General features: G+C 47.9%; 1 protein-coding gene across 1 annotated transcript; it reads right to left on the bottom strand.

Moving 5' to 3' along the window:
- Positions 1-912: 912 nt before the first annotated feature.
- Positions 913-10,532, bottom strand: LOC112997438 (carnosine N-methyltransferase 2-like). The gene is made up of 7 exons (XM_064515533.1): positions 10,294-10,532; positions 8,982-9,120; positions 7,871-7,923; positions 5,086-5,193; positions 4,822-4,952; positions 2,581-2,674; positions 913-1,755 (listed from the first exon to the last, which is right to left on the bottom strand). The coding sequence occupies exons 1-7, from the start codon at positions 10,382-10,384 to the stop codon at positions 1,400-1,402; spliced, it is 972 nt and encodes a 323-aa protein (XP_064371603.1). The 5' UTR covers positions 10,385-10,532; the 3' UTR covers positions 913-1,399.
- Positions 10,533-12,192: the final 1,660 nt, after the last annotated feature.

Raw genomic sequence — 12,192 nt, forward strand, 5'->3', positions numbered from 1 at the left:
AAGAGATCACTAATATAGTGAAATAAAGCATGGGAATTATTCACGGCAGAAGAGCACTCCATGGGAGCAGCAATGAGAGACCTTCCTCTAGCCCAGCCTTATATTCCCTTCCCAGGGCTGGGAGCAAGAATATAGAATAAAAAATAATACGGATCAAAATAAAAAAGATTGTGCATAGTTATGGGGTGCTCTGAAGGAGGTTGTCAAGTTTTGATTTATGCTTCTTAGACTGGCAGCAAAGAAAAAGCCAAACCAGTAGACTGGCACTGGGTAGTAGTGCATGTTGTTCTAAAGGTTAAGGTTAGTCTGCTTGCTCGTAAATTAGCAAGCTTGATGTGCAGTTATTAAAAAATTCAGCCTGAAATCTTTGTCTTAGTGTTGATTGCAACCTCCTTCCTAGATGAGCAGGTGAAAAACTTTGTAGCACAGACCGGTTTCTTTAGGATATCTGTTCTCATTAGCCGTGTTCTGTATTAAATTTTCATTTAATTCTAGTTCTTCTTAGGTCTCAACCTTGTCTTTCTCACTTAAAATAAATTCCTAGTATTTCCATAAAAGGGTATTCTGCATTACTCTATTTTTAACTAAATAATTTCTTCACTCTTTCATTTTCTTTAAGCCCGCAATTACAGAACAAAATGGGAATTTCTTGGTTTAAAATTGCTTTTATTTTATACGGAGAAAAACAGTAGTAAGAAAGTAACGAAATTAATACCTGCCTGAAAGAGCACAGGGTAAGCATCACCCTGGAGTATAGCAATTCTGCAGACAGAAGAGGGGTCTGCAGCCCCTTCCCAGGCCTTTCCCCGCCCCGGACCAGCTGCAAAGCAACTGTAGGTCTGTGCAGCACCTAGCCATATAGACACATCTTTGGAAATGTAAACATGCCATATAGAGAGAGAGAACTGGAAATCCCAGTGTGAAAACCACCGACAGTACATATACTGTTAAAAAGATCTCCCTGTAGGCTTTTAATTAGGCATAACTCTTTCTTCTGAGCAGCTACGCTAGTCCCTGGACAGCCCTGTGGTGGAGCAGGACTTCCCCAGCTGGTACGCACTGACTGCCCACGACACACGGTCAGGCGGTGCGAACTCGTGCCATGGGCTCCCACCTGGAAACACGCAAAGCCCAGACCTTGTAGATCTCCTACGGCTGGCCTAAATATCTGGGGTGAAATCTTGGCCCCGTTGACCTCAGTGGGACAAAGAGCTCATCCACAGTATTGAGCCCAGCTGCATCAATGCCGGCTGTGAGCAGGAGGCTGCGAGCTGAACCTCTCTTCCTCGCCTACCTCCTCTCAGATTTTGCCAGTTGCCTCCTTTCTACACTACCCCCTGCTAGGGCAGAGCACTGCCCCTACACCCACCCCGTTTGTCTTCTGCAGCTGGCCCAGACCTTAGGATTCAACTACAATCATACTCAGGTTGTTGTTGAAGATGATCCTCCCGTCCTTCCTGCTGCTGCATTCGGGCTGGCAGAGAGCCTCTCGGAGACGCTTCTTCAAGTCCACGGGTGCAGTGCCCAAGAAGTTTTTCGTCCCCGTTAGGAAATCCATCATGTGGCCTCCAACCAGATCCCCCTCGATAAAGCACTCCGTGATGTCCCAGCCCGATGGGAACTCATAAACTTGGTATTCAACCCCGATTCTCTTCAAAATATCTTCAATGTCATTGGAGGTAACGTAGTGGCCGCTGTCGGTTAAAGGCAAGCAGTGTCTGTACTTCTTCCATAAGGTGGCCCATCCGCTACTATCTGTCAGACATGGCACGAGGAAAGGTGAGTTTTTCAAAACCAAGGCAGTCAAATACCAGATAACGCAAGTACTACATTAGTTTGAAATGTTCCCGCACCGCTGATGCAGACCTTGCCAGGAGCAGGAGAAGGGCTTTTCTCTTGCTTGGATCCACTTACAAACATCACTGTCTGCACAAAAGCAAAATCGGGGTCTCCCTCAACACTGCTCCCACACTTCCCCTAGCTATTTAAATGTGGCTGCCCATGGAGACAACCAACATGGGCTCTCACGGCACTGGGCTTGTCTTTGAACACATCACCACGAGCATGTCCTGGCTCGCTTTTTTGGCATCTAGCAGGAGCAGGCGCAGAGGCAAGACGGCTGCCGCTGGCACCTCGCGAGCGTGCCCCAATAGACGCTGCAGCAACTCGTGTGACAACCACTCGGTCGTACTGGGGTCCTGCTGCTTGCTGTGGGCACCCAACAGTGGCTGACTCTTGCTGTCCTTGAAGTCAGTGACATCTCTGTTGTCTTCAAAAAGAGCAGGATTAAGCCTCACTCATTAATAATCACACTTCTCTCTAGCCATTAATTTCACAACAGGAGGCCACTGTGAGGCAAGTGGCAATACATCCATCTACGTCATATTCAGGGAAGCAAGAACACATAGGTTTTGCGTAAGTGGTCCCATCAGACACTGGTGTCCAAGAGATTAAGCACAAGATTGCATGTTCCCTACAAAATACAGTTTGCTTTATTTGATTACTACAGAATAACTGCTAATTAAATCCTAAAACAAATATTTGTCATTCTCATACTTCAAAGCCAAAAGCCCCTCTTACCTGACAAAATTATGATCAGGAGTTTACCATGGTGGTCTAGGCAGCTGTGGAAAAACTTGATCGTATTAGGAATATCTTCGACACGGTACAGCATCTAGAAGTGACAGAGTTACAAATAGCCATTATTCTGCCTCTAGAGAGCAACAGGCCTTCAAAGGCTTAAATTCTTTATCTACCTATCTGTGTTGTGTTAAAATACTTTCCCCATCCCAAACAAAGAGATTAAGGTAGGCTGTAACTTGTATGGAGAAACCAAAGGACTTGGAGAAGAAAAAAGAAAGACTAAGAAAAGGCGCTCTGATTCAAACTGATGACCAGCAACAGAAAGATACAGTTGAACTGAGTGAAATATCTTTCTGCTGTCCAGAAAAGACACTTTCTGTGTAGACAGAGACACTGTATTGACATCTAAGCGGACAAGCAGACATGGGAGTAGACAGTGTGGTGTCCACCATACCCGCCGGGTCCTTCACAGCAGAGCTGCTACCTGGGAGCCACTCCCCAGACGGTCCTGAGGCATGGACTTATCCACCCACAGGAGTACAAACTTTTCACTTCTCCTTATCAAACCTTGAGAGGTTCCTGTTGGCTTAGTGCGCAGGTTGAGAGGTCCCACTGAATTGAACACTGTCGGGTCTCAGCGAGCCCCTTGGCTCCAGCATCAGCTGCCCATGTGCCGCGGGTGGGAGCAGTGTCACCCTTGAGGTGGTCGATGGAGGGCACCCAACGACACGCACCCCGGTGTCAGCCTCTGGGCTACTCTGCTGTTGTCAGCCCCACGCTGGGTGCTGAGCTATTGAACGCTACCCTTTGAGTCCAGCAAATTTTGCAGTTACAAGATAACATATATCCTTTCAGCTCAGCAGTGCTTTTAAGGCAAGATCTTCACTATTTTTGCTGACTTCCCTGCTAACCCAATCTACAGCGTGTGGAGCAGGCCTGATGGTTTGTGACTGCCCTGATTTATCAAAGAGAATTGCTGAAATGAGTTACTAATGAATTGTCAGTCCATATTCACCTGGCATCTCCTCAGAAACCAGCAGTAATTTGCAATTTGTTCTTACATTGATGGCATCCAAATGCCTACAGGACATGTGGGAAGCACCGGCTTGAGGAGGCGAGCCCAGCAGTCCTGCTAAGCCATTTCTCCACGAAGAGCAACTACAGCATGAGAAATGGTGTTTGGATGAGCAGGTTCAGGGCTGAACACTGGCTCTAGCAGGAAAAGAGCTTATCACCCAGACCATCGATGCTGGCTCTTTGATGAGGCCCTTCTGGCTTAGCATGGAGACAGGAGCGTCTGCTGGCATCTGCCTGCTTCTCTTTTCACATTCTGGTGATCATCTGGTGATGACCTGATGATAGGCTCTTGCTGAAGATAATTTTCCCCTGCTCTTTCATCTTACAGGGACAAAAACAGGGCTCCAGCAAAGGTCCCAGCGTGCAACCAGAAGCAAAGGTAGAGGTGCAAAAAGTTAAGGATGCACTAAAAACCATTTCTGGAGAGCTCCCAGAGAGTGAAGTTATAACTTATCTAAACACGGTCCACAGTTTTGATTTTCCCCCTGCATGTGCCAGACATTGAAGAAGTCACACAGGCGCAGAGTAGGGCTTTGGGACTGCCCTTGGGACTTGTAAGTTAGTCCTTGACCCAGTCACCAAACCCCTTAAATATTTTCCAGTTTTGAAGGTCAGCTCTTTTGAAATGAAAGCAAGATAAAATAATTGCCACTTAAGGAAGTGAACAACAGCCTTTAAAAAACGTAACAGACACATACACTGTTAGCTTCATCAGGGACACAGCAGCATCATTTCTGATCCCAAAAGGGATCCAAATTTCACCAACCTTTCCCTTTAGTGCCACCCAAACTGGTCAAATTAAACCAAAAAGTTCTAGCTTTTTTGCAGCGGCAAAGGATAGTTGTTGGCCCCTGCGTCACCTCGGGCTGCCGGGTGTCACCAGGCAATCTGTGCTCCCAGGCAGCCACGGAAGGTCGGCCTTGCCACCGTGCTGTGGGACCAGCCACGGCCCCCACACTCGCCTCCCACCAGCCTCAGCCCCTCTGGGTCTGGTGCTTGCACAGCTCCTAGAGCAAGGGCCTCTCGCTGGAGAGCTGCGTGCAGCTCCGGTCTCCCCAGCTTGGAGCAGGCAGCAGAGCCAAAGGGAATGTTTAAAGCTAATACTGACCTATTACTAGTATTAGTAAAATATTACTGTTGCTAAAGCTAATCGTCCATTACCTGAATCATATGGATGAAATCAAACTTCTTCTGGGTGCTCTTCTCTTTCACCTGTTGCTCATACTCAGAGGAAGTGAGCTGGTGCCACATAAAAGAGACATTCTGGAAATCGGGAGCTCGATTAACCAACTCTGTTTAAAAAGCAGAAGAAAAACACAAATTTCACAAACCAACAGGAAAACCAACAAACAAACAGAAAGGAGCATTCAAACCGGCAGTCCTCACCATCTCCCAGGCACACGTAGGTGCCCCGGGGTGCCTCACCTTTGTACGCTGCCACGTGCTGTGCGTTGGGCTCTATGATTTCTGCGTTAATGAAGACCCCTGGGTGTTCGGCCTGCAGGATCCGGATCATTTTCAAGTCCTGCTCACCTATTGAATAAACATAAATTCATTACTTCAAAAAGGATTGGAGTGGCGTTAGGAGGAGGCACATGGCAGCGCGCCTGCTGCTAGGTGATCCTCAGAGCAGAAGTGATACCTCGAGACTTCTATGGTGGCATCTAAGACACTAATAGTCTTATCACCATATCTCGCTGATCAGGCTAACAAAACCTGGAGAATATATTTATTGATAAGACTAAGAACAAGGAGGAGAGAAGCAACAGCATGGAAAACTCATAGTGCCACTACTCGTTTGGGTTATAGGACAAACAGGTAAAAATAATCAAAGATTAATCTGGTTTTAACCAGAAAGCATTAGTCTTCTAATTAATTCCAGTTAAACTGGACAAACTTTATACACCAAGTGTATAAAGTCCCTCTGGTTCATTAGGGCTATGGAGATGGAAAGCAGAGGTGACCACCTTGAGCGGACCTCTGAGAGAATCCCAGCCCGTAGCTTATGGTGGGGTCTAAAAATAGTCCTGCCCTGGCAAATATCACTTAGGGAGGTCTTGATACAAGATACCGAAGCTTCCGTATCCTTTCAGCTGACATAACAGCTATGAGAAACGTAGCCTTCGTTGGCTGGTGTTGCAGTAAATAGAATTCAAGGAACGAAATATCAGCTGGGGCAGCACGCCAGCAAAGCTCAAGGAAGGACGGGGCTTTGCAACTGGAGAAAAAGGCACAGGACCCCTCAGGAGCGCAGCTGCCGCAGGGCAGGGGGAACAAGGAAAGCGGCTGCAGCAACCTCGGTTGAAGGCTAGTGCATGGACCGACATGGGAGTTGTTCAGGGAGAGATGGCCAGATGGAAAAATACCTTCTTTTTACATCCAGGACTCCAGCAGAGCCTACAAGTTCCTGCTCTGAAACATGGGATTTTACCGTGTGCTTTTGCTGATGCCCTGGGGAGGATCATGTCAGGGCCAGGTGCCCGCGGGCTGCTGGCGCGGTGGCAGCGTGGTACAAAAAAAAAAAAAAAAAAGGCTTAGGAGATACAGTAAAAAGGACCTGCCCATGACCCCCTGGGGCTGGCCGTGATCCCAGCAGGCTGCCGCGCTGGCCCAGCCCTGCCGCAGGTGCCGGGGCGCCCAGGGAAATCCCATCCACTCCTCCAGCAGCACGGCAGCCGGCTGCGGTTGACTCTTTAAAGCCCCTTATGAAACGCCGGCGAGCGGCCGGCCGTGACCCACCAGCGCTACCCGATACGTCCAGGCATGCAGGAAACGAGAGCGAAACTCCACCGCAAAAAGCGACCCTGCACCTACAGGAATCTGCAGCGGAGAAACTTGTGCCCACCGCGGGAAAGCATCGGGTGCTTGAGAAGAGGTGAGCTGGGTGTGGAGCGGGTCACTGGTCCCCATTGATATTTTAGTCCACTAAACTCGTTTTGGGGGGGGCTCTATGAAATCAGATTCCAAGCGTGAAAAGGTCAGGGATCAGGTATAACCTTTCACTCAACGGGCGACTAATTCACTCCCGTCCCCGGCTGCAGAAGTTCAGCTATTCCCATCTTGGGCATTGCTCGGGCAGTGGGGCCGGCTAGCTACCCAGGAAAGGGAGAGCTTGGCTTTTTCGCTTTTCCACCAAAGCTGTTCTGCAGGGGAAACGAGAGAACATGAGGACAACATAAAAAGCCCAGTTTTCTTCGATCAGACAGAATTTCTGGTTTATATTACTTAATGCAAATGGTATGTAATTGAGAACCAAAAGATTTTCTTCCTCCTCACTTTCTCATCTGCTTCAACGTATTCCCAGCTGGGGAAAACAATTCAATGCTATTCTTCTTTTACTCAGGAAAGCAAGGTAACAAGAGAGAAACATATTACGTTCACTTGAAAGTATTAACTCTCGCAATTCACTGAAAATACTTTTAAAAGCAAAAGCCTACTCTGACAAATGAAACTGCTGTTTCTTTTCTCTGCTTATTATTTTCCCCCTCCCAATGTCCAAGGAGAAAAGTTGGATGTTGCACCACTTTTTTTTTTTTAAATGCATTTAGAGCAGCTTTAAAAACATTGCTTCCAAGAGATTGTTTCTCTCTGGGGGGGGGGGGGGGGGGGGAATATCATTTGTAATTAAACCCCACTTATCACTAGAAAAAAAACCCCAAAACACTAGTAAAAAAGAAGCACATCTTGCAGAAGCTGCCCAGGTCCCATGCGAGTGGTCCTGGCCAGCTGGCAGTCACCTCCCAGGGTTTTGCTCACTTGGAGCTGAAGAGCGTAGCCCAGCCTTGGCCTCCAGGCTGGCGGTGAAGACAAGAGAGACCTTTGGGTGGGGTATTCTGAGACAGGGCCTTAGGGTGGAACAAATGTCTCTAATGTCCCTAATTTTTTCCGCCAAGTTTTGAAGAAGCTGTTACCTCCCCTGGAGCAGGAGTCTGCTTTTAGGCATATAAAGTTAGGTGAGACTCATCAAGAGACAGAGCCTGAGCTAAGACCGTAAGATTGACCTTGCTTGGACGGAGCTGGCCCACGCTGGAGAAGCGGGTGCAGGAGGGAAGGGAGCGTCGCCCTCACCCGGCTTGGCACCCCGCGTGGCACGTCTCTGCTCCAGCAGGAATTTCGGTTGTTAACACCCAAATAGTCTTGCCGCTGCTCAAGACCTGGGCAGCGCTTTCGGCCGCAGCTAGAGCTGCCCCAGCGCTGCTCACGCTCTTACCTGTGCCGCTGCCGACTCCCAGGACATTTAGGGTGGATTTCCCATTGCCCAGACTGAAATTACAAGCAGACGCAACACGTTACTTAACTGCACTATTTCATACAATTTTATGCTTTAATTCTATTATCTGGGATGTCATATTTACCCAGAGATTTAACTGAGATTTGTCATGCATATCGGGCTAGAAATTTGAGCATCTCTTCAAAGCTATAACACAGCGTGGCGCGGCCAGGCCTGACATTAGCAGGGTCATATTTCAAAGTACAGTAGGCATCCGAATATAGCACTGCCCTTCCGTGCCACGTAGCTTTCTGCAAGCCGCAGCTGGGGCATGATTGCGTCTCCCATAGCGCACGGGCCTCGCATTACTGTAGCGGACACCGTGGCGGTGATTCAATGGGAGGGAAGAAGGTGATAAATCCTGGAGGGTGGGAGCTAGTCAAGGAGTCTTGGCCCTGACGCGGATCGGAGGCCAGAGATGCCTGTCTACGTTTTTTCACTGTGGAAAATACAGTAACATGAAAAATTACTCAAACTTGAAAGAGCTTTCCTGTGGCTTCGAATCTAGAGTGTTTTAAAACTATCTGGAGTCATCCAGGCATAGTGCACTACATCTATACTTCCCAAATGTGGTTTATCATTTGATACTTAAGCGATGCAAATCAACTTAGAATAGAAATAGGGAGGCCTTAGGGGACTGAGGAAACTAAGAATTAGTCACTAGAAGAGAATTAGAGATGTGTTACTGATGTGTGATGAAGTCCCAAAAGCAGGAAGACAGCACAAGAGAGAGATTTCTTTCGAAAAAGCTTTAACCCTTGGAAAATCAGCTAATGAAAGGAGATGGACATGAAAATGAGGTCTTGCTTCTTTTCCTAATAAAAGCTGAGAAGCAGCACAGTGTATTAGTTGAAATGTATTCTGAAGTCATTAAACAGAACGTTCCCTTAAGGGATGGTCCCTTAAGTCCCCTTAAGGGACTTAATACTGAAACGCATTAAAAGTTTATTCATCCCCCAGAAATCCCTACACACGTTTGCAGATCCTTACATGCAAGTTTCCCGCTCAGCCTCACAGCTGGCTTTCGCGCTTTCGTGGCGGCGCTCCTTACCCAGCCATGATGTGGGGCATTTCTCGCTTGTTGAACTCCTCCATGCACTGGTGCTCCGTAGAGTGATCCAGAAATGACTTGAAGGCCTCCACGTACTCCTCGGCCATGAGACTTCTCATGGAAGGGACTACGTATAGCTCTTGAGGAACAAATACAAACTGTGCATGAGCAGCTCCAAGGCAAAGGCAGAATCCAAGCCCGTACCACGTGCAAGAAACCAACCCCAGTAGGACGCGTGTCCCCAGAGCCTCACGTGTCCTGCGAACGCCCCACAGCCTCTTCACACCACGTGGCTGGAAAATTGCTCTTAGGTCACTTTGATGTCAGCATATCTGTCCAGGCACATACCTGACTCCCTGTTTTCTGCAGGTCTCCCTGTGGAAAATGGCCCCGGATTTCCTGAAGTGGCCACACTGAGGGCACTCGGTTTGCAGAAAGGGCAAACGGGAGCCGAAGCACTTCAGCTGAGCGGGGAGGCTCCGCCAGCAAAAAGCACTGTGCCGAGTCTCCCTGCCTCCGGGTTCAGCCCTGGCTCAGCCGCGGGCTCCCTGCGCCTCTGTGAATGAATATTCGAGCCCTTTCATGGCAAACGGAGTCAAAACGGATGCCAAAAGAGCCTGGCATGGTCTGGGACGCTCCTCTCGCAGGAGAGCGGGGGCCGAGTGGAGCTGAGCCAACGTCATGCAGACGCTGCGAGGAGCAGGCTTGTGCCAGCCTGAACATGGGCAACGGACGTTGAACAGGAACTGTCCAGCAGAAAAAAAACCCAGCTTTTACTTCTAAATGAAATGAGGATGAAGAACAGGACTTGGCAGAACATCTTCATCCTCCTTTCTGTCTTATTAGGAGTTGCTTATTTAAATCTGCATTTAACGTGTTGTAGCTAATAAGAAAACTTTGTATTAGGACTCAAAACAAAAAAGCATATCTCACACCGGATTGTGCCATCTTAAAATGGATGCCTAAGGTCGTCCGAAACCACATGTCATAAGCAGCTGTGTTTCTGGTAACGTGAATGGAGATCCTCCAGCCAACTCACTCAACCTTCGGGGTCCTCACAGGAGCCCGAAACGGCCTCCACTTCTGCAGAGCTGGGAGGTGAACATTTCAAAATCTGTCCCCAACACTTTGAAAGTATACCCTAAACTAAACCTGAAATCACCTGGACTGCAGTCAGTGTAGCATCCTGTTTCATCTTTTTTTGTTTTTTGTTTTTTTTAAAAAACAATGGAATTAAGACGTATTTGTACTGATAGCAAGCTGAGTAGGCATTTTACTTTAATCTCTTTTTTTTTTCTTTCTTCCCAAATACCTGAATTATCGTGTGGAGCCGTCAGAATCTCTGCTTCAAAGCTCATGCTGCAGAAGCTATTCCTGTAAGGAAAGCACAGCATTTCAGTCATTTGAAGAACCTGTAGGTTTTTTCAAGCTGCACTGGGAATGCAGAGTAAAAGGAAGATACTCCAGGACAAACTTTCCTCACTTGATAATCAAAACTGTTTGTGTTCTTTGACTACAACAGAAGAAAATCAAAATTTCTTGGTTAGCCGATCGTCCATAAACCGCAACAGAGGACTTTCCGCCTGCACCAACATTTGTCTGAGGCGCACCATGGAAGCTTTTTCTCCCTCTGAGGAATCGTTAACCAGTCAATACTAGTGAAAGGCATTAGACTAAATGACATTACATACTCTGTGAAACCTTTAATCATGAGTGGAGTAGAAGAAAGAGCATTGAGCTTAGGAAAAGGCTCGAGTGATTTTCAGCACCTGAAGTGCTAAAAGATCTGCTTGGCCCAGTGTCCCAGGGTCCATTTTGCTTTACTTCGATTCAAGGTCAGTTTTCCCTGGCTGAAAATATTATGTTGGGCAATTTATAAAATCCATAGGACTGAAATGGCAAGAGGTAAAAAAAATGTCATTTGCCCATGAATGAAATGTTTTCATTTTTAGTTTAGGTCATCTTGTAAAAACTTCCAGCAATGAAGTCACATCTTCATTTTAATTTGACAACATGCCTCATGCATAAAATAGGGATGAGGAGCCACTAGCAAAAGGAAGGGATGAAATGAAATTGGAGCAAGAGCCTCATCTCCGTAGAGGTACCAGCGTTGGGGTGAGGCTACCTATGCAAGGGGACTAGTCATCTCCTACATAACTGCATTTCAATATCTATATGCACAGCAAGACCTATGGGCAATATTCCTATACAACCTGAGTACAGACAAGTTTTGCTCCCAAAGCCTTGCCGTTAGAAACTGCTTTGCGACAAGCAGCGTTCAAGAGCAGACCACAGCCCCGTCGTCCCTCCGCCAGGGAGCAAAGCTCTGACACGAGCAAGAAACAAGCCCAGAGGTGGAAAGGGAAATGCACGTCTTGTCGAAGGGCTTTGAGATATACATGCCATGACTGTGATAAGAGGCAGCAGGGGAAGTGGTCACAGGTTCAAAGAACACGTTACTTCAGTTAGTGACGAGAAGAAAAGACTAAAGTGTCCCAGAAGTACTCGGAGAAGCTAGGGCACTGCCAGAAGCCTGCACGAACAAGTGGCTTGTCTGAAATCCTTGTCAAAATTACAGCAGAAGAGCTTCTCTGATTCTCAAGAGGTACCTCAGAGACCTCACTTCCACCAGCTTGACCTCAAATCTCTTGGAAAATGCTGAATTTCAGCAGCACTAAGCCTGAACCCAGCCTCTCATTAAAAGCTCCAATTTGGCTGCAGACCAGGCCCTCAAATTTCTGCTCAGCTCTCTGACCCCTTACTCCTCGGACTGCCAAAATAGAGGACTATTTCGTGCTCTCAGCTGGACAAACTGAGCAAGATGGTTTGGGGGATAAATCCTCCACCTATGCGCTGCGAGGCAGCGCCGTTCTCCCCGCGCAGAGTAACAGCCCCGGTCAGCAGGGCGTCCGAGGGATACGGACTCCATTTCTGACCGGTCAAATGTTTCCAGCCGTCCCAGGAGGAGTGCCAGGTGGCCTGGACAGCCTGTACAGTGCAAGCATTCGCCAGCACGGGGGATGCCAAGTTAACTCTTGCACCGGGACGTGCGGCGTTGCTCCCCAGGCAGGCTTTCTGAGAGCAGCGCTGGTTGCTAAGAGAGGGGGACCGGCTTCCTTATCGCTGGGAATAAAGGGACGTGCTCTAAAACCCGGCTGGAAGTCTAGCCCAGAGCTGAAAACTGACTTTAACGCTTCCGTTGTCTTTGGGC

This window comes from Dromaius novaehollandiae, chromosome 7, assembly GCF_036370855.1.
Source record: "Dromaius novaehollandiae isolate bDroNov1 chromosome 7, bDroNov1.hap1, whole genome shotgun sequence".
NCBI lineage: Eukaryota > Metazoa > Chordata > Aves > Casuariiformes > Dromaiidae > Dromaius > Dromaius novaehollandiae.

Bases quoted from the DNA above. Each gene is read 5' to 3' on its own strand.
- LOC112997438 (XM_064515533.1), bottom strand. From the start codon at position 10,384: ATGACTGAAATGCTGTGCTTTCCTTACAGGAATAGCTTCTGCAGCATG. The intron at 9,121-10,293 runs GTATTTGGGAAG...TTGTTCCTCAAG, and splicing joins GGCTCCACACGATAATTCAG to AGCTATACGTAGTCCCTTCC. The intron at 7,924-8,981 runs GTAAGGAGCGCC...TTGTAATTTCAG, and splicing joins ATGCCCCACATCATGGCTGG to TCTGGGCAATGGGAAATCCA.